General features: G+C 46.0%; 1 protein-coding gene across 1 annotated transcript in view; it reads left to right on the top strand.

The window, feature by feature from the left end:
* Positions 1 to 25,403, top strand: part of LOC122422131 (SV2 related protein) — a 70,695-nt gene extending 45,292 nt beyond the window's left edge. The window contains exons 7-16 of the mRNA XM_043438407.1: positions 5,146 to 5,209; positions 6,646 to 6,771; positions 8,328 to 8,456; positions 9,495 to 9,568; positions 13,701 to 13,777; positions 16,996 to 17,103; positions 18,349 to 18,460; positions 19,697 to 19,778; positions 21,871 to 21,960; positions 23,749 to 25,403. Of these exons, the coding sequence (XP_043294342.1) occupies positions 5,146 to 5,209; positions 6,646 to 6,771; positions 8,328 to 8,456; positions 9,495 to 9,568; positions 13,701 to 13,777; positions 16,996 to 17,103; positions 18,349 to 18,460; positions 19,697 to 19,778; positions 21,871 to 21,960; positions 23,749 to 23,955 (1,069 nt within the window). The 3' untranslated portion in view covers positions 23,956 to 25,403. The remainder of the gene's footprint in view (positions 1 to 5,145; positions 5,210 to 6,645; positions 6,772 to 8,327; positions 8,457 to 9,494; positions 9,569 to 13,700; positions 13,778 to 16,995; positions 17,104 to 18,348; positions 18,461 to 19,696; positions 19,779 to 21,870; positions 21,961 to 23,748) is intronic.
* Positions 25,404 to 26,918: the final 1,515 nt, after the last annotated feature.

Raw genomic sequence — 26,918 nt, 5'->3', positions numbered from 1 at the left:
CTCTGTCTATCAGATCTAGTCCCTTGAATCTATTTGTCACTTCCAGTGTATAATCGTAAGGGATTTGATTTAGGTCATACCTGAATGGTCTAGTGATTTTCCCTCCTTTTTCAATTTAAGTCTGAATTTGGCAATAAGATGTTCATGATCTGAGCCACAGTCAGCTCCCGGTCTTGTTTTTGCTGACTGTATAGTGCTTCTCCATCTTTGGCTGCAAAGAATATAATCAATCTGACTTCAGTGTTGACCATCTGATGATGTCCATGTGTAGAGTCTTCTCTTGTGTTTTTGAAAGAGGGTGTTTGCTATGACCAGTACGTTCTCTTGGCAAAACTCTGTTAGCCTTTGCCCTGATTCATTTTGTACTCCAAGGCCGAATTTGCCTGTTACTCCAGGTATCTCTTGACTTCCTACCTTTGCATTCCAGTCCCCTATAATGAAAAGGACATCTTTTTGGGGTGTTAGTTCTAGGTCTTATAGGTCTTCATAGAACCGTTCAACTTCAGCTTCTTCAGCATTACTTGTTGGGGCATAGACTTGGATTACCGTGATATTGAATGGTTTGCCTTGGAAACGAACAGAGATCATTCTGTCATTTTTGAGATTGCATCCAAGTACTGCGTTTTGGACTCTTTTGTTGACTATGATGGCTACTCCATTTCTTCTAAGGGATTCTTGCCCACAGTAGTGGACATAATGGTCATCTGAGTTAAATTCACCCATTCCAGTCCATTTTAGATCACTGATTCCTCTTGCCATCTCAAGGTAAATTGACCACTTCCAATTTACCTTGATTCATGGGCCTAACATTCCAGGTTCCTATGCAATATTGTTCTTTACAGCATCGGAGTTTACTTCCATCACCAGTCACATCCTGCCTCACAAAAAAAATATACAAGACGCAGGCTGGCACCCGGGCAGATGGTTTATTATTTCCAGTAGAGGGCGCTGTGTATCTCTGCAGAAACACTACTTGTAATCACTGCGCTGGAAGCCTGCCTTTCCTGGCATCCTACTGAGTGTTTTAGCCACTCTTAAAGACAAATGAACTTTCCTGGTGGCTCAGACGGTAGAGTGTCTGCCTACAATGCGGGAGACCCGGGTTCAATCCCAGGGTTGGGAAGATCTCCTGGAGAAGGAAATGGCAACCCACTCCAGTATCCTTACCTGGAAAATCTCGTGGACAGAGGAGCTGGTGGGCTGCAGTCAATGGGGTCACAAAGGGTCGGGCACGACTGAGTGACTAACACTTACTTATTTACTTACTTAAAGACAAATACCCCAGGTAGCTGCCCATCTGTTCTACCTTGAGACTTGCCTCAGAAGTTTCTTCAGATCTGTTGTCTAGAATCAGCTTGCTCACACATCTGACCTTGACACCGCTCTTTCCCCAAAGATCAAGCAGAAATGCCAGATGGAGATCCCAGGTCATTTCTCTCCAAGTGTGTGATCCAAATGGCAAATCTCTAATTGCCAAGTGCCAAAAATGCAATTACTTGCAGAGGGGATTTATTCACGTCTGTATCATTTGCTTCTTGGCGTTGCTAATTTCATTGCTTGTTCTTTGACTCTTTAATATGATTGTAATAATCCCCCTGCTTTGAATGAATCCCAAATTACTTTTTTTCACAATGAACTGCTATAAATAATGGCCAGATGCGGGGCACAGTTACAGGAAGAGATGTTCCTTGTGGCATAGGCTACAAAAACAAGAAATTGAAAACCATCTAAGTATTCATTGATAAGACTGCAGCTGTTAAAAAATAATCTGGTAGATCGATATAGATTATTATGGCAAGACTTCCAAACTGTCTTATCAGGAGCAGATCCTGACATAGGCACTCAGGAGCAAGGAGTTTCCTCTGAGAGACTGCAACACATTCTCCAGATTGTCCTGTTCAAGAGACAAGCGAACTGTCGTTTGTTGAGAGCTGCTCCAAGGAAGTTGAAATTCCTTGGCACTTCTGGTCTACCACACGGGTTGGCAAAGCAAGCTTTAGTGACCAGGGAAAGCCCTCAGGGAAGAGTTACAGGTGCTGGCAATTGCAAGTTGGACTGGCATAGCCAGAAGTGGTAAGAATGGGGCCATGTGTATGAATGGAACACTGGCCATACCCTGCATGTGTGGGAAGGAAGGAGAAGGGAAGGGAAGAAAAAAGACATCATGTTACTTAAATTTATTATTACTATTGTGCTCAGTCGTGTCTGACTTTGTTGCCCCATGGACTGTAGCCCACCAGGCTCCTCTGTCTATGGAATTTTCCAGGCAAGAATACTGAAGGGGGTAATCATTTTCTCCTCCAGGAGATCTTCCCGACCCAGGGATCAAACCCACGTCTCTGCCATCTCCTGCATTGGCAGGTGGATTCTTTACCACTAGTGCCCCCATGGAAAGCCCAATTACTACTATTGTTATGTAATTAATTCCGGTGTATAGACCTCACAGCCTACATTTCATACCCATGACTCATTTATTTTGCAGCTGGAAGTTTTTACCTCTTCATGTCCGTCACCTAGTTGCTGCTTTGTCCCTCCCCCACCCCACCCCCTGGCAACCACCTGTCTGATCTCTGTGTCTACGACTCTATTTCTGCTTGCTATGTTTGTTTATTTGTCCTGCTTTTGAGATTTCACATATAAGTTAAATCACACAGCATTTGTCTTTCTCTGCTGACTTACTTCTCTTAGTATAATACTCTCTAGGTTCATCGATGTTGTTGCAAATGACAAGATTTAATTCTTTTTTAATAGTTAATATTCTATTGTGTATGTATAAATGTGTGTATGTATGTAAGTATATATATTTATAGCCACATCTTCTTTATCCATTTGTCTGTTGTTGGACACAGGTTGCTTCTGAACCTTGGCTATTGCAAATAATGCTGCGATGCACATCGAGGTGCATGTATCTTTTTGACTCAGTGTTTTCATTTTCTTCAGATGAATACCCAGGAGTGGAATTTCTGGATCATATGATAGTTCTATTTTTAATTTTTGAGGCACCCCCATAATGTTTTCCATAGTGACTGCACTAATTTACACTCCCACCAACACTGCATGAGGGTTCTTTTCTCTCTGCATCCTCATCAATGCTTGTTATTTGTTGTCTTTTTGATAATGACCATTCTGACAGGTGTGAGGTGATAGCTCATGGTGGTTTTGATTTGCATTTCCCTGATGATTTGTGATGTCGAACATCTTTTCATGTGCCTGTTACCATCTGCTATGTCTTCTTTGGGAAAATGTCTGTTCAGTTTTAAATTTATATGTTCATTTACATAGAGAAGGGGCTGGAAGGTTGCAAAGCAAACAGCTATTAGTCATGGCTTTGGGGCAGGGGAATGGAAGCAGGGGTAAGGAGGAAGAGGAAGATTCTTCAGATACTTTGTATTCTTGCATATTGCTAGATTATTTACAATGAGAATGCATTCGTGTACCACTTATATGCCTAAAATAAAAAGGTTGCATGCTCTAAGTTCATTATAGCATGTCCAAACAAATCCTTGACGTCTAAGGATTAGCTTTGTCCTCAGAATATACTATAGCACATTTTTTCATGGTTAGTAACTTAACTTTAATTTGGTGGAGAAAAATGTAAACACACTTCTTATTTCAGTATTATTAATTTTTTAAAAATAATACAGAAATATCATTTGGAGAATATTAATAAAATTTCAAAGTCATTAGTGATAATCACTGTCATCTTTTACAATGCCGGCAATTGGTCTCCATTCTCAGAGCTGAGTTAATGAAATTCCTAATGGTTTGTGTTGAGAGAGGTACTTGTAGGAATATAAATTGGAACAACATTTTTGGGAACCACTCCAGTATTCTTGCCTGGAAAATCCCACGGACTTAGGATCCTGGTAGACTACAGTCCATGGGGTCACAAAGAGTCGGACACGACTGAGCAACTTCGCTTCACTTCACTTCACTTTTGGTGATATTTATCAAAAGCCTTAAAATATGCATACCCTTTGACTCAAATTCTACTATAAGAATCCATCCTAAGGAAAACACATGCAAACAAAGATTTAAGATGAAAGATGCTTGTTGAAGTATTGTTTATAATTGTGAAACCATCTAAATAGGGAAGTGAATGAAGGGGTGCATAATATAGACAGACCTGGATTAAAAGTATGGCTCTTCTACTTGCTAATTTACTAGTTATGTGACCCTGCTCGAATAACAACTTATCTGACTGGTTTCCCTGGTAGCTCAGTTGGTAAAGAATCCGCCTGCAATGCAGGAGACCTGGGTTCGATTCCTGGGTCGGGAAGATCCACTGGAGAAGGGATAGGCTACCCACTTCAGTATTCTTGGGCTTCCCTAGTGGCTCAGCTGGTAAAGAATCTCCCCACAGTGCAGGAGACCTGGCTTTGATCACTGGATTGGGAAGATCCCCTGGAGGATGCAACAGCTACCCACTCCAGTATTCTGGCCTGGAGAATTCCAAGGATTATACAGTCGCAAAGAGTCTTGACTCACTTGATGCAGATACAAAGATGAAAATAGGAGTTAAAGATACACACACACACACACACACACACACACAATGGGAATTATAATTATCTACCCTGTTAATTTTCCATGTTTGTCATTTATTGAGTGAGATAATTCATGTAGATCATGTAGATCATCTCCGAAAACGTTTGGCACATAGTAGGTCCTCAGTGAAAGGTAGATATTATTAAGAAAAATATGGCCCATGAATATGGTGGAATATATGTGTGTAAGAGGATAAATAGCATGGAAATACTATTAAAATAGCACAGAAATACTATTTATATATTCGATAAAAACAGGGCACAGAGATTTTTTTTTTTTTTTTTTGGCCATGTGGCATGCAGGATCTTAGTCCCCTCACCAGGAATCGAACCCATGCCCCTGGAAGTGGAAGCATGGAGTCTAACCTTCTGGACCGCTAAAGAAGTGCTGGGTTCAGTATTCTTGAATATGTTCTTAGCTAGGGTTTCAGTGAGATGGCAAGATCAAAGAGAGAGAGAGAACACCAAAACGGGGAGAGACTTAAAGTAAGACTAAATGACGTTGACTTTTTTCTTTGGCTGAAAAAATCCAGAAAACCATAGCAATCTTCCCACTCAGCCCTGACATTAACTCCCTTTCTCTCTTTCGCTTTCCCAGGGTTACACTGTATGCTGAGTTCCTTCCCATGAAAGCCAGAGCTAAGTGTATTTTGCTGATTGAGGTAAGGAGGATGGTCTGGGAGTCTGAAGAATACTCAGTCTCTGAGCAGCACATTCCCTGTGTCTTGAGCCACAGGACAAAGAAAGTGGAGTTTAAGAAAAATACAATATGCAAGGGTTAAAATGAATCAGTTATGTTGATTTCAACATGGTGGTTTTGCAATATGGATAAATTCCTCCAACAACAAGCAAAATCAATCCACCATCGCTGAAAAAAAAAAAAGAAACACAAAACTGGTGGCAGGCAGGTAGAAAGTCCGTCTTGAACTAGAAATGACTTTTATCTGAGAGTTGGTTTTGAATAGTGTAGCTTGAGTGGACCAAACTCCTGCCGTTCACCTGTCGTCATTCATTACCTCTGTTTGTGTCCAGACTCACTCGTGTCATATGTGAGGTCCCCATCCACGGCCACCTCTGTGGCCAATAGGCTGCCTTAAAACTCTCCTGGACCAGTCAGTCCCTCTCAAGCCCTCCCTCTGCCAGGGTCCTATGCCCCATTTTCCAACTACGATCTGGAAGCCCTCAGGACAAATTTGCAACTGCCTAACGGCCCTCCTCCATGCAGTAGAAATATTATTCATCTGTCCCTGCTGGACACACAGTCAGAATCCTCCCTGATCACCATGATCACATGGCAGTAATTTTTTTTTCACATGACAGTATTGATCACATTGACCCCACTGCCCAACCGTCCTGACTGTGTCTACTCCATGACCAATCAGGGGTGGTGGTCAGCTGGTCCACACTGGTACGGATGAACCAGATTAAATATTGAAATGCGTCTGCTGCTGATTCTGAACCCTGAGGGCCTTCATTGCCTGCTCCCTGTCCTTTCTGAGGACCTTCAGTTGAAGGGTGCAGCCAGCCCACGCCCACCCTGGTGAAATAAACACCCCGGTCTGTCTTTCCTCTCATCTCCTATGGGGTTCCCCATTGGCTGCACCCAATGTAAAGCCAGAGGACAAGGAGTCTGTGGATGAGGTCCATACAAAGAGCAAGGTGGAAAAGCATGGAGTGACTCTGAGAAGCAGACAGAAGATGTTCAGCCCCACAGGGGAGAGGCAGTTCTGATAAAGGAGACCGGGGCACTCTTGGGCAAGGAAGGTGAATGTCAGTAGGCAAAAACCAATGTGTCCACTGCTCTGCTGACCTCACACAATATTGATCGTATTGATCTCCGTAACCAGAGCTGCCACAGTGCACACTCCAGTGGGTGCCATGCAAATATTATCCAGTGTGAGTGGCACCCTCAGGAGTTGGACAACGTGGAGGCCCTGGCCCACCCATATGGACCACAGGAAAAGGGATGGCCATTCTTACTTTCCTGACCTCAAGGATCCTCTTACCCACGTGGATAACCTTGTCTGCAGTGGTCCTGGAATTGCACTCTGTGTTGACCAAAGCCGCACCGTGACTGACCCTCATTCTCCCCTGACAGGTGTTCTGGGCCATCGGGACCGTGTTCGAGGTCGTCCTGGCTGTGTTTGTGATGCCCAGCCTGGGCTGGCGCTGGCTGCTCATCCTCTCAGCTGTCCCCCTCCTCCTCTTTGCGGTCCTGTGTTTTGTAGGTATCCTTTAAGAGACCTCAGCCTTTGCTATTAGTCTCTTGCCATTCACTATATTTTGGTGGGGAGGGTGTGGAGGAGGGCGCCAAAGCCACGTGGTGGCCTTAAGATTATTCCTTTCAATCTGGAAATGAGACAAAGGGACAGGGCCAGGGGTAGGCCCAGTATAGGGTGTCAGGTTTCCTCCAGACTCTGCTGAGATGTCCTTGAGGGAGATATCAAGGGGGTGGGAGATATCTTGCCTCATCCCCCCATGATAGAATCTTAAATATTTGGCTTCAAACATGGCTGGATGCTTCTGTAACAAGCAAAGCCTATATATTCGTAACTTAACATGATAGGAGTTTATTTCTCATTCACAGAACAGTCCAGAATGGGTGCTTCTGTTTGACAGGTGTGATTCTGGGCAATCGTCTGTTATTGTTGTTTAGTCACCAAGTCGTGTCCGACTCTTTGCAACCCCATGGACTGTAACCCACCAGGCTCCTCCATCCATGGGATTTTCTGGACAAAAATACTGGAGTGGGTTGCCCTTTCCTTCTCCAAGGGCTCTTCCTGACCCAGAGATCAAACCCATGTCTCCTGCACTGGCAGGTGGATTCTTTACTGCTGAGCCACCAGGAAAGCCCTTGCAATCTTCTACACATAGACTGAAGAAGGGCATCACTTGGCCAGGAATATTCTGCTTACACGCCATTGGTGAAAGCATGTCACATGGCCTTGTCTAGGTGCAAGAGGTGCTGGGAAATGTAGTTTCTGGCTGGGTAGCCATATCTGAAGATAACTCTATTCTATGGAAAGGGAAGCATGAATTTTAATCTCTGCTACATTCTCATTTTACTGATGGGGAAACTGAGGCCCAGAGAGGTTGATTGACTTGTCAAAAGGCACACAACAAATAAGCAACAGAAACCACTTGAACCAGATCTTCTGACTCCAAGTCTCATACTCTCTTATTTCACAGACTACTCTTACTTTGTTTTATGGAGATACCTTTATCTAGTCACGTGAGGTTGGGACTCTATTAGGCCTAAAGGTATTTCTGGTTTCCTTCTGTCTCTTAGATTGAGTTTGCAAGATGATGCTAAACACAGATGAGGTGTAGTTTCTTGAGAGATAGAGAGATGATGATGATGGTGTTGAGAGAGGTGAAACTTTTTCTTTTCTGGCAGCAGTCTTAATTCAGCCGTCACCTGGAACTCAGAAGCACCAAATTATAGTCATAGCAACAACCACAATGGCAGCTACATCAACCATTCCCAGCACTGTGCTGAGCACTTAGGATAATCCCATCTAATCATCTCAACAATCCTAAAAGGGAGGATCTATTATTATCCCCATTTGATGGATGAGGAAATGGAGGCACAGAGAGGTCAAGTTACTGCTCAAGGTCACAAAGCCATTATTATCAATGGCAGTGCCGGGACTTGAAGCCAGGCTTCTGGCCCCAGAGCCTTTGGCCTTTAGGACTTCACACACAGATGAGAGTGTATGGCTGGGACCAAGGGTTCTGTTCCGCCGTAACTGGCCACATCTCGGTCTCCTGTCCCCATAGTGGCTGCCGGAGAGTGCAAGGTATGATGTGCTGTCCGGGAACCAGGAGAAGGCCATCGCCACCTTAAAGAGGATAGCCACGGAAAACGGAGCTCCCATGCCTCTGGGGAAACTCATCATTTCCAGACAGGTCAGTGCCAGGCAGACAGACTGCGAGTGTTGCCACATGAGCTGGGGAGCTTGTGTGCGTGAGAGGGTGGGGGTGCAGTGGGCAGGACCCGCAAGGGGAATTTGGCAACTTCAATCTGTGTATTTTCATTGCCAAGTCTTACAAGTGCCACCTGGAGCCTTTAGCCAGTGACTAGAGAAATGTCGTATAATGTCCCCTTATGGGGGGACTACTCTTGCTTCAATTTTATCTTTGAGCACCCAGGAAGTCTGATGAGCAGATGTGGTTGCTCAACAATAAACCCACATTAGGAAGTGCCATGATAGACTTATATCCAGGGCACTGCACCACGCCTGTGTAGACATCCTTAATGGATGGTGCATCATCGCTCCCCACGGCAACACCGTCAGGGACTCCTCTGCAGTACAAACAGATGAGCAGCTACCGTGGGTGCAAGGGGGGAAAGGAGCCAGATTTAAAGGCTGCAATCCCTGCCCTCAAGAATCAACCCTGCAGCTTATAAAAACATCACAAATACCGTTAAACAAACGACAGAGCTTACAAGAAAATTATTTTTAAAAATAAAATTACATTTCTATATTGGGTGAAAAGAACTGAATGGAATTTCACCAGCTCAAGAGGAAGTATTAGGCGGGGTCTGACACATGGAAGCCAAGGACATACCCCAGATTTGCTTTGGGAAGCACAGGGGTGGGGCAGGGGGGCCTCCCAAAGAGCCTGGAGGCAGGAGGCTCATGTAGTTGCCTTTGGGGAGGGACTGCGTTCTCCCCGCTCCCTTCTGTGTGAAGATGCTCTGGATGGAGAAAGTATACAGTGATTTCCAATGTGTGCTGCAAAGCGAAAGTGATAAGGCTGGATGCTCCAGTGGTGGGCTTCTCTTTGGAAAGGAGCTGCTGCCGCAGGGGGCTCCCTGTGTTCTGGGGTACCCGGCAGCGAGTATTTTTTGGGAGGGGATATTTCCTTCTGGGGTAGGTGCATGGCCACTGCCCACACATCTGCAGGGGAGGAGGGTAAATGGCATTCTTTGTCTTAAAACAGGAAGACCGAGGCAAAATGAGGGACCTGTTCACACCCCATTTTAGATGGACAACCTTGTTGCTGTGGTTTATATGGTAAGAGCTGTTTGTTCATGCTTGGGTCCCCCTCATCTGCACCCTGCTTGGGGTTTTGTTTGAACGCGATGCAATGAGAACTCTTCCATCTTGGGCAACATTTGCAAAACTGAGCATCACTTTCCTGACCTCTGTGTTATTCAAATATCCCCTGTACTGTTGCTTGCTTAGCCTTCTTTTATTTGACTCACTTTTTACTCTGATTTTTTTAAAATTGAAGTATAGTTGATTTACAATGCTGTGTTAGTTTCTGCCGTATAGCAAAGTGACTCAATTATACATATATACGTATACGTTCTTTTTATATTCTTTTGATATATTTATACACATATGTATACATGTGTATATATACATTTTTTATATGTATATATACATTTTTTTATCTTCTTTTTTGTTATGGTTTATCCCAGGACACTGAATGTAATTCCCTGTGCTATACAGTAGGACAGATAAATGTCTTTTAAAAGGAAACTTTGTATAACTGCTTTAAGGAAAAACTGTAATTGCAGACCATAGACAGAAGTCAGTTTTTAAAGATAAATATGGTCAGCCCTCCCTAGCCGCAGGCTCCACTCAAGGACTCAGCCAACTAGAGATGGAAAATAATAGGAAAAAAAAATTCCAGAAAGTTCTAAAAAGCAAAACCTGAAGTTGCTGTGTATTGGCAACTGTTTACATAGCATTTACATTGTGGTTACAATTCTTTACACAGCACTTACATTGTATTTGGTATTGTAATTAATCCAGACTTGATTTGAAGTATACAGGAGGGTATGTGGGATTCCCAGGTGGCTCAGTGGTAAAGAGGCAATGCAGGAGTCGAGGGTTCAATCCCTGGGTCAGGAAGATCCCCTGGAGGAGGAAATGGCAACCCACTCCATTATTCTTGCCTGAAAAATCCCATGGACAGAGGAGCCTAGTGGGCTGTAGTCCATGGGCTTGCAAAGAGTCAAATACAACTGAGCCTGCACGCACACATGTGTAGGTTATGTGCACACACTACACCATTTTATAAAATGGACTTGAGCATCCAAGGGTTCTGGTGTCCGCAGGGGCTCCTGGAACCCATCCCCCACGGATCCTGAGGGATGACTATACAGTAAAAAGTAGCTAAACTGATGGTTTACCAGAGGCAGGAGGCAGGAAGCCTCTGTGCTCAAGAGACAGACAGACAGGAGAGGTGTTAGGGACTCATTATAGCATAAGTAAGACTGAGATAGGATTAAAGAATCAAAAGGAAACTCAGGGGAATCTTTTTTTCACAAAGAGATTATTTTGCTGTATCCAACCCACTCTCCGTTTATATTACCTTGGGCCCATATTTTGGGAACCCCTGATTTGGTCAACATGGGCATTCTCAGAACTTTCAGTTTTTATCTCGTTCCACTTTTTCTTAAATAACAGCCATGGCATTGACTGGAGGGCATTTGTAGTGAGTACTCACCTTACACCCCACAGCTAGTCAGATTTCAGCCATTCTCTCAACCCTTCCAACTGTGTAATTTCTACGGCATTAACAGTGCGGAAAATTAGCCCGGTTGAGGCTCTGTGACCTGTTTTCACCAGTTCTCACTTTTCCTATTCACCTTTGAGCAGATGTGCTAATGAGCAGGGGAGTGTCTTCAAAAAGGGCAGTTGCAGCAGAGGTGGGGGTGGAGTGTAGCAGAGGGTGGGGGGAAAGCTTTGATGATATACAGCCCCAGGTTCCAGCTCTGCCCTAACGTCCCCCAAGAACTGAATCAGCTCACCAAGGCTTTAACACCTGCTGTGTGCCCAGTCCACGTATGGAGCTGGCAGGATATTTTAAAAGGTGGGGAAACAGAATTGAGAGTATCTATCTTTGAGTACATGTGATTCTGTTGGACGGACACTACTTAAATCCTAAGCAATTAATTAGAGCCTAATTTTAGAATACTATAGAAATCACATTTGGGAGCACATATTGTAAGGCAAGGAAATTAATCATCGGCTTCTGATTATGACTGAGCTCCCACATAGCTGCACTATAGGACGTGATATTCTGGCCCTACAGACTGGAGTATTCTGGTTCCTGGGACAGTCGGAATTTAATTAACTGCGTCATTCTGATCTGAAATGCCCGTGAAGTCTGCAGACTCCACACTTGACTGGGCACAGAGCAGGTGTTTAATAAACGCTTGGTGAAGTGATTCAGTTGAACACGGAGACAGAGCTCTGCAGTTTCCTCGCCCCCACTATTCAAAGGTAGAATGTTCCACGTTTGAGTCAGTTCTAATGACTATAATGCAGGAGACCTGGGTTCGATCCCTGGGTTGGGAAGATCCCCTGGAGAAGGGAACGGCTACCCACTCCAGTATTCTGGCCTGGAGAAATCCATGGACTTTATAGTCCATGGGGTCGCAAAGAGTTGGAGACAACTGAGCAACTTTCATTTTCACTTAATGAGGTAGATGAATCTAGAGCCTATTATACAGAGTGAAGTAAGTCAGAGAAAGAAAAACAAATATCATATACTGACGTATATATATGGAATCTAGAAAGATGGTATTGATGAACCTATCTGTAGGGCAGTAGTGGAGGTGCAGACATAGTGAACAGGCTTGTGGACACAGGCCGGGGAAGGAGAGGGTGGGATGAGTGGAGAGAGTACATGGGAACATCACACTACCGTATGTAAAATAGGTGGCCAGTGGGAATTTGCTGCATGACCCAGGGAGCTCAAACTGGGGTCACAGAGGTGACCACCTAGAGGGTGGGATCGGGTGGGAGGTGGGAGGGAGGCTCAAGAGAGAGGGAACATATGTATACCTATGGCTGGTTCATGTTGCTGTATAGCAGAAACCAGCACAATATTGTGAAGCAATTATCCTTCAATTAAAAATAAGTAAATTAAAATGTTACAAAAGTAGAGTGTTCCAATGAAAGCTTTCTCAAGCTAAAGCGGCATAAAGCAAAGAAGTAATTACCTGAGGACACATCTTGCTCGCGGCTTCCCAGGTGGCTAAGCGGTAAAGAATCTGCCTGCCAAGCAGGAGACACAGATTCGATCCCTGGGTGGGGAAGATCCCCTGGAGAAGGAAATAGCAACCCACCCCAGTATTCTTGCCTGAGAAATCCCATGGTCGAGGGGCCTGACAGGTCACAGTCCATTGGGTCACAAAAAAAGTCGGACACAATTTAGTGACTAAACAAGAATGAAGACCATCTTGCTAGTCAAAGAAATAATAAATGGGAATAAACACAGATGCTCACAGACACAGTTCAGAGGGAATGGCAGCTTGAATTTGAAAAGGAATGTCTTTCTATGTATAGCTGAATCACTTCGCTGCACAGCAGAAATTAACACAATATAAATCAACTATACTTCAATAAAATAATTTAAAAAAAAAAGCTACTGGCAGGTTGGTGCTGAGATGCTGAAGGTAATTCCCGGGGAAGGAGCTTGGTGGCGCCACCATCACTGCTTGGGGCAGGACCTGCCTCTACAAAACAAACACTGGATGCTATTTTTGCTTTCCCCCATTTTTTTTGTTAAAGTGAAAAATTTCTTCCGGCGAGCAAAAACAGGTACTAATATAGACTTCGTAAAAGTGAACTATAGCGAAGCAAGCTTTCAGAAAGTGGGGAATACCTATATTATTAAATGTATCTCCCTTCTCTTCCCTATTCAGCTTGACCCAAAAGCTCTAACATCTTTTGACATCTGTCAAAATGTTTTCTACCAAATTTTGGTTCCGCCAGCTTTTTGCCTCCTTTTGCCAGTTGAGTGAACAGCTTTGGGGGTGGCTTGTCTGTGATATAATTCAGTTCTTTTTTTTTTTTTTGGCTGCACTGTGCAGCATGTGGGATCTTAGTCCCCTGATCAGGGAACAAACCCATGCCCCCTGCATTTATCTTAACCACTGGACTGCCAGGGAAGTCCCTATAATTCAATTTTCTTGATCTTTCAAAGGACACAGGATCACTTCCTTTTAGCCCATCAATATGTTTTGTACCCGCCATCTTCTTGCTCAAGCGGTCCAAGAAAACTGGCCCAGCATGGCCTGAGCCCAAAGCCTAGTCTCTGCTGCTATGGGTGGAAGTCCTTCACAATGGAATGGGAACTTGCATTTCTCCCATCATTTCCTTACACTTCTTGCTTGCTTCTTGGCAGGTTTTCCAATGCATTTTCTTACTATGGTTTAGTCCTGCTCACCACCGAGCTCTTCCAAGCGGGAGATGTCTGCAGCAGTGAGTATTACAGCCTTCAAGCAGTTAATGCCCTCCACCCAACACATAACACACCCAACACATAAGGTCATACACACACTCCCAGCCCCCCTCCTGCCCTCACAGGGCCTGGCCTGGCACAGACTCCAGATTTCTGCAAAATCTGAATATGAAAGAGCTGGGTTGTGGTTTCTGAGATGTTCTGTAGAAACCTGGACAATCTTATCATGATAGACGTAAGCTTCGAGCAGAACCATATCTTATGACCCCTCAAGAGGTCCATGAAGTCCATCCCTGAGTTTTACGGCTGTGACCCTGTGGAGCCATCCTGTGTGTGTGCATTAAAGTCTGAGAACCAGGTTGGAGCTCAATCCTGGCCACACAACAGAATCACCTGGGGGAGCTTTTAAACAAAGGCAGTGCCATTTAAACAATGCCCAGACCAATTTAATCAGCATCTTCGGGGGTGGGGCCCAGGCATGAGTGGGTTTTTAAAGCTCCCCAGGTGATTCCATTGTGGAGCTGGAGATGTGACCCAGTGGACAAGAGGAATGAATAAGAAGCAAAATCTACATATGGATGTCTGGGCTTTCAAACTGATCTGTCTTTAAGAGAATATTAGATTCCTAGCATTGAACTCAGGATGGGAGATAAAGGGACAGAGTTCTTGTCTGTTTGCAGGATTTGTCCAATTATCTTTTCCTTGTGAAGCCTTCTTAATCTGAGTTAATTGTTTTGTTTATTGGCATGAGGATTGGTATTATTAATGAGATAGCAGAGTCCCATCTCGCTGAGGGGTGTGAGAGAGTCTTAAATGAACTGCCCTGAGGAAGCAGTTCAGTTATAAATTCGGGGTTTGGTATTGGTTTAAGCCTAAATCCTTTGTGCCCGTGACAGAATACAAGTTCATGTGTCTGACTCACAGTGAGGCCAAACAAACCAAATCGTTGGAGTTTGGAGCAGAGAAAGGTGTGTTGCAAGGCCAGGCAAGAAGAATGGGTGACTCATGTTCAGAAACCCTGAACTCCCCGATGGTTTGGGGGGAGGTTTTTATAGGCAGAATTTGGTGGTGGTGGAGGAGAGCTGCAGGGTGTGTGGCTTTCTTCTGATTGGTTGGTGGTGAGGTAACTGGGGGATGTCCCAGGAATCTTGTGCTCAGTCTGGAGTAGCCACCTTCCTTCTGGGCGGGGACCTTAGTGCCTACAGAACTCAAAGATATTCCTTGAGGAGAAACCAGGCTGCACTATTAGGTCTTGACGGCTTCTCCCTTGTTTCTGCAGCCCCTCCCTTCCCAGGTTAGCAACGTGCCAAAAGTTGGCAGTGTGTGGAAGGCCAATAATCGATTACATCACTGCCAGACCCAGCTTGCATTTTTGTTTTTCTTTTTTTTTTTTCAGTAGGTATAGGTTGAAACTTATCATTCTAACTTCCGTTTTTCTTAACCTTATTCTGGGTGATTTTTTTTTTTTTTTTTTTTAGTTGGAGGCTAATTACTTCACAACATTTCAGTGGGTTTTGTCATACATTGATATGAATCAGCAATAGATTTACACGTATTCCCCATCCCGATCCCCCCTCCCACCTCCCTCTCCACCCGATTCCTCTGGGTCTTCCCAGTGCACCAGGCCGGAGCACTTGTCTCATGCATCCAACCTGGGCTGGTGATCTGTTTCACCATAGATAATATACATGCTGTTCTTTTGAAACATCCCACCCTCACCTTCTCCCACAGAGTTCAAAAGTCTGTTCTGTATTTCTGTGTCTCTTTTTCTGTTTTGCATATAGGGTTATCATTACCATCTTTCTAAATTCCATATATATGTGTTAGTATGCTGTAATGTTCTTTATCTTTCTGGCTTACTTCACTCTGTATAATGGGCTCAGTTTCATCCATCTCATTAGAACTGATTCAAATGAATTCTTTTTAACGGCTGAGTAATATTCCATGGTGTATATGTACCACAGCTTCCTTATCCATTCTTCTCCTGATGGGCATCTAGGTTGCTTCCATGTCCTGGCTATTATAAAGAGTGCTGCAATGAACATTGGGGTGCATGTGTCTCTTTCAGATCTGGTTTCCTCAGTGTGTATGCCCAGAAGTGGGATTGCTGGGTCATATGGCAGTTCTATTCCCAGTTTTTTAAGGAATCTCCACACTGTTCTCCATAGTGGCTGTACTAGTTTGCATTCCCACCAACAGTGTAAGAGGGTTCCCTTTTCTCCACACCCTCTCCAGCATTTATTGCTTGTAGACTTTTGGATAGCAGCCATCCTGACTGGCGTGTAATGGTACCTCATTGTGGTTTTGATTTGCATTTCTCTAATAACGAGTGATGTTGAGCATCTTTTCATGTGTTTGTTAGCCATCTGTATGTCTTCTTTGGAGAAATGTCTGTTTAGTTCTTTGGCCCACCAGCTTGCATTTTTGTAGACAAGAATCATTGGCATTAGTGTTAGTATTCTATCATGTGGAGTTGTGAAAGAGCCTAAGGATGTGAAAGGTGAGATAACCTGTAAGGATTCACAGAACAGGACCTTATGCCATTTCAAAGTCTTTCACTCTATTTCCTAACAGAGGACATGAGGGCAAAAAGATCACACAGAGTAAGGGAGGTCAGGAGTGTGGGGCGGAGTAAGGGGCCGTGGGTAAGTCAGAGTTTTAAACGGGGTGGTCAAGATGGCCTTGATGAGCAGCTGAGCTTTAAAGAAAGACTTGAAAGAGGTGAGTAAATCAGTCACGGTGTGTGCTAAGTCACTTCAGCTGTGTCCCACTGTGCTACCTTATGGACCACAGCCCGCCAGGCTCCTCTGTCCATGGGATTTCTCAGGCAGGAATACTGGAGAGGGTTGCCACTTCCTCCTCCAGGGGATCTTCCCGACCCAGGGATTGAACCCGCATCTCCTACGTCTGGCAGGTGGATTCTTTACGACTGTGCCACCCGGGAAGCCCCAGTTCTGGTCTAAGCGCATTCATGTACACAGCCTGCTTCCAGCCTCTCAACCACTTTACCCTCTAGGGTTTATTAGCCCCCGGACTGTCAGGAAGCTGGGGCTTAAAGAGGTGGGGCTCTGCCACTGCTGGTGGGGGGGAGGCACCCTGAGTTGGTCTGAGTCCGGAGCCCGTGCACCTTCCTCAGAACTCCAGCCAAATCACACGCAGGGAAGGAAACACGGGGAACGGGAGGACGCGATTCAACCCTGCGCGTGCCTCTGCCTCTCCCTCTCTCTCCACCTCCCAGTCTCCAGCCGGAAGAAGGCCGTGGAGGCCAAGTGCAGCCTGGCCTGCGAGTACCTGAGCGAGGAGGACTACATGGACCTGCTGTGGACCACCCTGTCTGAGTTCCCAGGTGAGGGGCCTGCGCCAGGCAACGTGGCTGTAACCTCGTGCCAGCTGGAAGCAAATCCCATTTCTAAAAATAGCCGGGGATTCGTTTTCAAACCTTAGCTACAAGTTGTCAAGGACTGTGAAGGGGCTGACATTTTACTGTATGCTTCACAGAAAGCAAAGGTGATCTATCTTCTTCCATCACCTTTTCTTTTGGCTGCACCCCACGGGATGTGGGATCTTAGTTCCCCGACCAGGGGTTGAACATGAGCCCATGGCAGTAAAAGTGCTAAGTCCTAACCACTGGACAACCAGGGATTGCCAGTCTTATGCCAGTCTTATAGACATATGTCCGTCTGTCACGAGGGAGGTCACGTCTGGCATAAAGTTAACTTTAAAAAGCTATCATCTTCATCACTGCCCAAGATTCACAGATACACTTTGTAGTAGACTTATAACCGACGTGATGGACATGAGTTGGAGTAAGCTCCGGGAGTTGGTGATGGACAGGGAAGCCTGGCGTGCTGCCATCCATGGGGTCGCAAAGAGTTGGACACGACTGAGCAACTGAACTGAACGGAACTGGAGACATATAACGCAATGCAGTTTTTTTTTTAATTTAAGCACCATCTGTACAAGCACGGTGAATTGTAGGCCATTCTTGCTTTGTTAAAATATCATTATTTTAAAGCATCTCATCAGAGTAATCACACACATCGAAAAAACAATTGTACTAGGGATTGTAATGAAACCATAGTCTACTACTCTAGCGCCTCCCACGCCTCATTCAGTTTCCCAGGAGGAATCACGTTTGTTTCTGAGTAACTCAAGGTGTTTTAAAGCAGATTGTCGACATCTAGTAACGTTAATGACATTTACGAAAAGTACGGTTTTAAGTGATTGTTTTTACACTCTTGTAAATCTTTTTATCATAATCAAATATCAATATAAAATATTTTTTGACTGTTCTACGTGGTTTGTGGGATCTTAGTTCCCCAACCAGAGTTTGAACCCACACCCTCCACAGCGAAAGCCCAGGAGTCCTTACCACTAGGCCTCCGGTGAATTCCTGATATAAAATTTTTTGGCTCAAAAAAAAGAAGTGACATTGCATGACTTCTGCCATATTCTAGTCATTAGAAGTGGGTCATGAGATCTAGCCCACTCTCAAGGGGAGGGGAGTACACAAGATGTGAAGACCGGGAGGTGGGGGTCGTGGGGGGCCGTGTCAGACACCACCTCCCATGGTACCCCTGCTCCCTTGCAGGTGTCCTTGTGACTCTCTGGATTATTGACCACCTGGGCCGCAAGAAGACCATGGCCCTGTGTTTCGTCGTCTTCTCCTTTTGCAGCCTCCTGCTGTTTATCTGTGTCGGAAGGTGGGTCATGACACCAGCTTTCTGTGGCCAGCTGGCTTATTTCTCAGCTGGTGGTCAGTGGCTCTTTGGACCTGCAAGCTGTGGGTTACACCCTCTGGGGGTCATCTGGAAGATCCCTCCAATCCCTCACTAGGACTGAGTCTGTGGGCTGCCTCATAACTGCCCCAGGCTTAAAGTTGGGGCCTCTGATGCGGGTGAGGGTAGGAGGGCACTTTGCTCCAAAGTTTACTCTGTCGCCATCACAGTTAGACTTTTGACATCATCTCCCAGTGAGATCCCACATTTAGCTGTTTAATTCCTAGATGGGTTGTAAGTGCTCATTTGTTCCATGGCACTATTTCAAGGTCCTGTTTTATAATCTGCTTTCAGCATTGCTCCATCTTTTCCATCTATCAAGGTAGAACTGTTCTTCTGGTTCCAAAGGTAGAACTGGCCTGTGCTGACCTTGGAGAGACCCCACACCAAACTGCAGATGAGAGATCTGTGAACAGTCTGGAGACATAGCTTAGATCTGGGAATGCTGATATTCAAAGACATTGTGGGAACAATGGAACAGGGGGTTGGGGTTCAGGATTGTCCTCAAAATACTGAAGAGAAGTTTACTTTCCCTGGTTCCTAGCTCAATTCCTGTCCCCACTAGGTCCTACCTGGACTTTGGATGATTTAGATCACTTCTCCCCAACCTCGCCCCCACCCTGGGCACCACCGATGTTTCCATCTCAGCCTGGAACTTTGGAGAATGATAAACTTATAAAAGTCGGCCTTCAGAGAGACCACTGGGGTGTGTGTGTCTGCATGCCTACCTGAATGTGTGTTGGGTAAGGTGGGCTTTGCCAATTTCTAGGGCGTAAATCGGAGAAGGCAATGGCAACCCACTCCAGTACTCTTGCCTGGAAAATCCCATGGACAGAGGAGCCTGGTAGGCTGCAGTCCATGGGGTCGCGAAGAGTCAGACATGACTGAGTGACTTCACTTTCACTTTTCACTTTCATGCATTGGAGAAGGAAATGACAACCCACTCCAGTGTTCTTGCCTGGAGAATCCCAGGGGCGGGGGAGCCTGGTGGGCTGCCGTCTATGGGGTCGCCCAGAGTCGGACACGACTGAAGCGACTTAGCAGCAGCAGCAGCAGGGCGTAAATTCTACCTGGGCAGAGAAGACTGCTGAAAGAAACTGTCAGAAAAAAAAAAAAAAATGTTAATACTTGCTCATCTGCTTTTTTTTTTCCTCTTCCTAGAAATATGCTCACTCTGTTACTCTTCATTGCAAGAGCATTTATTTCTGGAGGCTTCCAAGCAGCCTACGTTTACACACCTGAGGTAGGCGGGTGGGAAGGGATGACTGGGAGCAGTGGTGGGGAGGGGGCAGATGGAGGGAGAAGCTCTACTTCCAGAAACACAAAGCCTGGGCTCCTCTGACTGAAATTTGTCCTTGAGAAAGACTGAAAAAGCACACCACCCTCTAAAATATTGCCTGAACTTAGACTCCACGAGACAGTGTGTCCGTTTTCCCACACTCAGGGATGATGGGTTACTTGTTTATATTTATTTTCTTTTATCTCACCTTATTTTAGATAGGGGCAAAGGGAGGGAAAGAATAGTATGCATCAGATGCTGTGCTGGAGAAGGGACACCAACACCCCACCCCCCACCCCCGCCAGCTCAGGTCTGCACAGCTCTTCAGAGCCCTCACTCTGAGTCATCATCCTAAGTCCTGATACCTCCACCCCACCTTCCAGGCCCAGCTCCAACCCTGCCTCCTCCAGGAAGCCCTCCAGAATACCCATCCCCCCCGACTTCATTTTACCCTCACTGTCTGTGCCCCTCTTTGGTGTTTTCAGTCCTGCCACATGGCCTGTCCCCCAAGGAGACTCCTACTAAGGCTCCGGGTGGACAGGGCCTGGGTCTCCTATGCTTTGACTCTCATCTGGCCTAGTGTCCCCTCAACAGAGGCTGGTGGATTGATTGCTGGAGCCTCACAGAAGGGAATCAGGAGAATGCTGCTGGCCCTGCAGGGACCAGGAGGCCCGGCGTCTACAATGGCAAATACCAGGGATCAGCAAACTACGGGCCATGTCCAACCTGCTGCCTGTTCTTGTCTAGTCCAAGAGTTAAGAATGGTTTTTATGTTTTTAAACAGTTGAACGCCAGATCAAAATGATATTTCTTGACATGTGAAAATTATATGGAATTCATATGTCAGTGTTCATTAGTAAAGCCTTATCAGAACAAGCCACAGCCCTTCCTGTACTGCTGTCCCCAACTGCTTTTGTGTAACAGGAGCAGAGCTGAGTAGTTACTGGAGACCAGCTGGCCCCCAGAGCTCAGGTTACTTACTGTCTGGCCCTTTAAGAAAAAGTTTGCTGACTCCTGGCTTAAGCTATTGCAGCTGGCTAGGCCCAAGGAAGAATTGGTTAAATGAATGGTGATTGATCCAAATGATAGAATTCTATGTGGCCATTAAAAACCACACACTGGAGAAGAGCAAATACGGACATCGGAGATGTCTGCAGTCTTTTTCAAAGAGGAAAAAAAAAAATCTTCAAAGTGGCATATACAGAAGTATCTAGTAGATAAATAAAACTAGATAAAACTAAAACTAGTGGATAAATCCCCTCTAGGATTTGCCTTATCATAATTTAGGAGGGAAAGGAAATGAATGTGATTGAGACTAACACAGGCGGGACTTTCCGTGGCACTCCAGGGATTAAGACTCTGTGCTTCCAATGCAAGGAGCACAGGATTGATCCCTGGTCTGGGAACTAAGAGCCCACATGTCATGAGACGTGGCCAAAAAATCTTAAAAAAGCAAAAACAAAAAACCCAACACAGGCCACTGTGCTTGGTCCTAGAATATTGATTTCATCATTCTACTTTAGTCTGTGTTTGAAATTCTCTATGATAGAAAGAAAAAAAAAATAGGAATTTCATACTTACTCATTTATTTATTTAGATATAACCACCCAGGGCAGAGGCTTCTCAGATGGTTCAGCAGTAAAGAATCCGCCTGCCAATGCAGGAGATGCTGGTTCAACCCCTGGGGTCGGGAACATCCCCTGGAGGAGGAAATAGCAACCCACTCCGGCATTCTTGCCTGGAAAATCCCATGGACAGAGGAGCCTGGCGGGCTCCAGTCCGCGGGGCCGCGAAGAGTCAGACGTGGCCTGGTGCCTGAGCATGCGCAGCACGCAGGGCAGAGAGGACCCCGTTCCTAGGTTCCCACTGCCAGCTCGGCCTCCTGCCTTCTTGGTTGAGTTTCCTGGCCCCTTTGGGATGAGACTCCCCACCCCGCCCTCGCAGGACTGACCCTAACTCAGGCCCGCCCACAGGGTGAATTCCATCCTTCCTGAGCCAGAGAGGAAGGAGGGACCTGCGTTTTCTCACGGCAGCCACTTGGGCGGCTGTGTTTCAGGTCTACCCCACGGCGACCCGAGCGCTGGGCCTGGGCACCTGCAGCGGCATGGCCAGGGTGGGCGCCCTCATCACCCCGTTCATTGCTCAGGTAGGTGTCGCCCCAAATACAGAGGGGGTGGGCCTGACCAAAGCCAAGGGCGGCAAGCCGTTACCAGACGCTGGGCCTCTGCGTGGCCCTGGGTGTGTGTGCACGGCCTGGTCTCCTGTTAGCAATCCGCCCTGCGGAAGCAGCCATGTTGTATGCAAGCGAGAAAGCGGAGGCTCGGAAGAGCCTTGGGACTTGTCCAACGTCACACAGCTGGGAGGGAGAGGAGCTGGGAGTCAAACTCGGGTCTTTCTGATGATCTGGCCAAAAACAGTTTGGATTAGAATAAACAGGCCACCACGCCTTAGAGGGAAACTAATGTCCCAGCCCCCAGTTTCTGATTCGGATGATTCAGTGTCCTTGCAGACTTTTTCAGGTCTTTGTACCTTGAAGCATTTCTGTCTATTTGGGGGGGATCTTATTTTATTGGAGTCTGTTTGCTTTTTTTTAATATCCAATTCATTTTTTTTTTCCCGTTTTTAATCGTTTTTTTAAAAATTGAGGTAAAAGTCATGTAACATAAAATTAACCATTTTAATTCGAGGACTTCCTTGTCAATTTTGTGGTGAGGACTCCACATTTCTAATGCCAGGGCTCGGGTTCGATCTCTGGTTGGGGAACTAAGATCCCACAAGCCACGTGGTGCAGCCAAATAAATAAAAATTTTAAAATAAAGTGAATGATTCCAGTGCACCAACCCCGAGCACCCTGTATCATGCATCAAACCTGGACTGACGATTCATTTTATATATGATATTTTACATGTTTGGAATACATGTACACTCATGGCAGAGTCAAGTCAATGTATGGCAAAACCAATACAATATTGTAAAGTAAAATTAATTAATTAAAGAATAAAATATAAAAATAAAAACAAAAAAAGAACTTAATAAACAAAAAGTCAATATTTGCAAAAAAAAAAAAGTGAATGATTCACTGACCTCTAGCCCTTTCATGATGTCGGGAACCACCACCTTGATCTGGTTCCAAAGCATTTTCCTTGCCCCCAAATAAACCTCCATATCCATTAAACAAATACTTCCCAGCTCTGGCTCCTCCAGCCCCTGGCAAGCACTGGCATGCATTCTGTCTGTGTGAATTTTTTCTCTTCTGAATCTTCTGTGTAAATAGAATTCTAATACGTGTTTTGGCCAAGTTGTTCTGTCCCGGTACCGTTGTGTTTGAACATTGTACATCACTATTAACTAGCACTGGTTGACGACTTGCCAAGCGCCTGCATGGTGCCAAGTGAGGCATCTTCTCATTGGGAGGTGACCTCTGCCCTTCTGCCCGTTTGGCAGCTGAAGAAATGAGGTTTAGACCTGCTGTGTGATTTGCCTGGGTCATGAAGATAGGAAGCCAGCAGATGTACTGCTTTGAGAGTAAATAAACAAATTCTTGAAGGACTTCTCTGGTGGTCCAGTAGTTAAGACTCCGCACTTCCAATGCACGGAGCATGGGTTTCATCCCTCATCAGGGCACGATCCCACATGCCTCCTGGTGTGGCCAAAAAAACCCCAAAAAACAGACTCTCCAGTCTGATGGGATCTGGGTTCAAATCCCAGCCCCATCCTTGGCCTTTGTGTTGCTTAATCCTTTTTGAGCCTCGGTTTTTCCCTCTGTAAAATGGGGTTGGAGTATGTACCTCATAAAGCTGTCTTGAGGACTCCATGGGAGTCCAGTGACAAAGAGGGCTTACAGGAGGACCTGGATTCTCAGTATCATCTGTATGATTGGTGGTGCCTGTGTGTCATTAGGGACACTCTCACCAGCGTGTGTCTCCCTCCCCAGGTGATGCTGGAGTCATCCGTGTACCTGACGCTGGCCGTTTACAGTGGCTGCTGCCTCCTGGCTGCCCTGGCCTCCTGCTTTTTGCCTATCGAGACCAAAGGCCGCGGACTGCAGGAGTCCAGCCACCGGGAGTGGGGGCAGGAGATGGTTGGCCGCGGGGCGCACGGCACAGGTGTCGCCAGGTCGAACTCCGGCTCTCAGGAGTAGCGACCGACGGGGGGCTGCACTGGCCTTTGAGGCTGTAGAGCATGAAGAGCTGGTGGAGCCCAGCGGGGGCACCGATCGTCACTGCCCACATCGAGAACTCACCCAAGGGTACCACCCAGACCAACAAGGTTTTGTGTCTTGACTGTTTGCTCATGTTCATCGAGATCCACCCGGGGATGGGGAGGCCTTTGCTTTGGGAGGTTCTCTGTATGTGTGTGTGAAGGTCTGTTAATAACCTGTGGATCTGCATGGGAAAACTGCCACCTCAGGAGTGCCCAGTGACACCAGTAGCCAGCCAGACACCATCCAGAGTCAGCCGGTCACATCCTCGGTGAACAACCACCAAAAGATCTCTGCAGATACAGTCCAGGCCCAGATGGACCCTTGTGAGATCTGCCGTCCAGTAAGATGACACGTGCCAGCCACCCACTGGATCTGTTCTTAGGTTTCTCCTGCATCGCCAGCCCCAGGCTTTCTTCTTTGAAATTGCGGGTGACCTGGGTGTGGCCTGAGCAGCTTTTTCTTGGGTCTGAGAAATGCTCCTGGGGAAGGGGCCCCTGAGTTTGCATCCCCAGGGCTTGAGTAGCAGAGACTCTGGAAGATGGACATGCATTTGAACTTGAGTCTCTTGCATGCTTCCACCTGGCCCCTTCTTGGAGTCACTGTCCCTGGTTCCAGGGGATCCAAATGTGAGCATGAGGACAGCTGGGCTTGCACCAGATGACAACCTCAGAGAGTTGTTACCTCCAGGAATTGGGGGTGGAGGTGAAAGGGCGGTGAGAACCAAGCCCACAGCCGAAGCAGGGGCCTCCCCTTCGGAAGTAGAAAAGGCCACTCCGGGGGGGTTCTTTTCTGGCCGCCTCCTTGGTCAGGCTGACTGGTGACTCTTGGGGCAAGAAAACAGTTAAGTCAGGTTTCAGCATTTGGGAGTTGAGTGTGGTACGTGGCTAGGGAAACAGAAAGAGGCTCCCCCAACCACCCACTCCCATCAGGGTCAGGGGACCAGGATCCCTTCCTCCCTGGATTCTCTGCCACCCCTGCAGTCAAGGGCTGGCTTGGTCTTTCCATAGAGACAACTCCTTGGGTTCTGGTGATGGACCACATGGCAGAGATGCTGTGCGTAGGAGGAATGGGAGGTCTCAGATGTATGAAACATGCATTTTCAAAGAAAGAGCAGGAAGGTCAACCAGTTTGGGGGTTGGCCTCCAGAGGAAGGGCAGATGCTGTTCTCAGCAGACGACATCCACTGCCAGGGTTTGGTTTCTATGAGCCTTTTCCCCATCATGAAGGCAGGAACCTAGGGAAGGAGGGAAGAAGCTTCCAGATCCCATCAAAGGCCAGAGAAGACTGACCCTCTGCTTGGAGATGTCTGCTTGAAGTGAACATTTCGAGGAAGCCAAATGTGTACGTTCATCTTTATTAAAACATGTTGGTGATGGACATTGAAAGGGTTGAAGTTTGTCCATTTGTCATAATGTCCTAGGGATGGTTCACCTTAATGGTCTTGCCAGCTTTGTTCATTCAGGGTAAGTTTGATGCTTTCGTATGCTTTAATATGATGATCTTTCCAACAAGGGGGAAAAGGTGCACAGTTGGCTGCCGACTTTGAGTCTGTTTGGAAGCATCACTCTCTGCTAATGGTGTAGAGATCACAGTGGGCAGCTCCTTCAGGCCCAGGCTCTAGATCAACTGCAAATGATCCTATGTCCCTGGATATATGGTCTGCAGCACCCCCAGGGCCCAGGCAGTCAGAGGGGGCAGTTTGGCAGAGCTTCCTCTCTCTGTCACCCACATTTCTTTGGACCATGAGTGGCTAAAGCTCTTAATTATTTCTGGTCTGCTGAGCTCTCCTGGGTAACAAAGAACCTTTGCTTGTCTTTTTTGCCTTCCAGCTGACCAGACACTGCCAGATGAGAAAGTCCACTCTCTTCACCCTGAAATAACCTGGAGAAACTGGGGACTGTGGTGGGGAAGGAGAACTTGGTGGGCATAGATGTATTCCAGGGGCTGGAGCAAAGAAGCTTGTAATTGTGGGCTTTCTCGGGAAAATGAAAGGTGAACACTCTTGGCTTTCTAAATTGCATGCCCTTTTATAAAATCGATATTATTGAATGAAATAAGAGCTGCCACAAACATTGTGCAAGCCTCTGAAACACATGAGACCTTTAGCTGAAAACCTTTGTATCTAATTTTGAACCATCCAAAAGCTCCCCTTTCCATTAATGGAAATGTCATCTGTCTCTCTCAGTGTTAGGAAAGACTAGAAAATGGTAAAGAATGTTCAATGTAGCCAGGATTACGTGGTTTCTTTTTTTCCCTTACTTCAAGTATGCTCAGGAATACATACATGAGATGTGTTGGCAGTGAGCAAAAAAGAGTATCTTAGAGATGGACTTTGAATATGGATATGCATAATTTTTAAATAATGGTAAGCAACATAGAGCCCTGAAGGATGATATCTGGAGTCTTCCTTGGTTATGACAATAAACATCAAAGGACTGGAATAAGTTTGAGCTGTGAGTAAGAGCAAAACCAACCAATAGAAGTTTAACCCTTTAGAGTATTGATTGTTCATTTAACAACAAGCCCAGAGTCAGACAGTTCCAGGGAAAGTTCAGCAACTCAACAGTATCATCAAGGACCCAGCTTTTTTTTTTCTAGCTTTCCCTCCCCACCCTCCTCTGCATGTCAGCCATTGACCCTAAGTGTGAAACCTCATGGTGGCAAAATGGCTGCCAATGTGCCAGGCATCAAGTTTTTTTTTTTTTTTTTTTTCAAAAGAGGTAGAATGGGGAAGGAGCAGTCACAACAGGTTTTCTTTCTAAAGAGTCTGTTGTTTTGGCTGGAAAGAGAAGTCCTGCAGATTTACTATTGCTTTGCATTAGTCAGACCTGGGTCACAGGCCCACCCCAGCATGAGCCATCCCCTAGTTGGGGAAGGAAGGGCCTACCTCCCACTGGATC

This window comes from Cervus canadensis, chromosome 1 (genome assembly GCF_019320065.1).
Source record: "Cervus canadensis isolate Bull #8, Minnesota chromosome 1, ASM1932006v1, whole genome shotgun sequence".
In the NCBI taxonomy this organism is placed as follows: Eukaryota; Metazoa; Chordata; class Mammalia; order Artiodactyla; family Cervidae; genus Cervus; species Cervus canadensis.
This window is presented reverse-complemented; position numbering and strand designations above follow the sequence as displayed.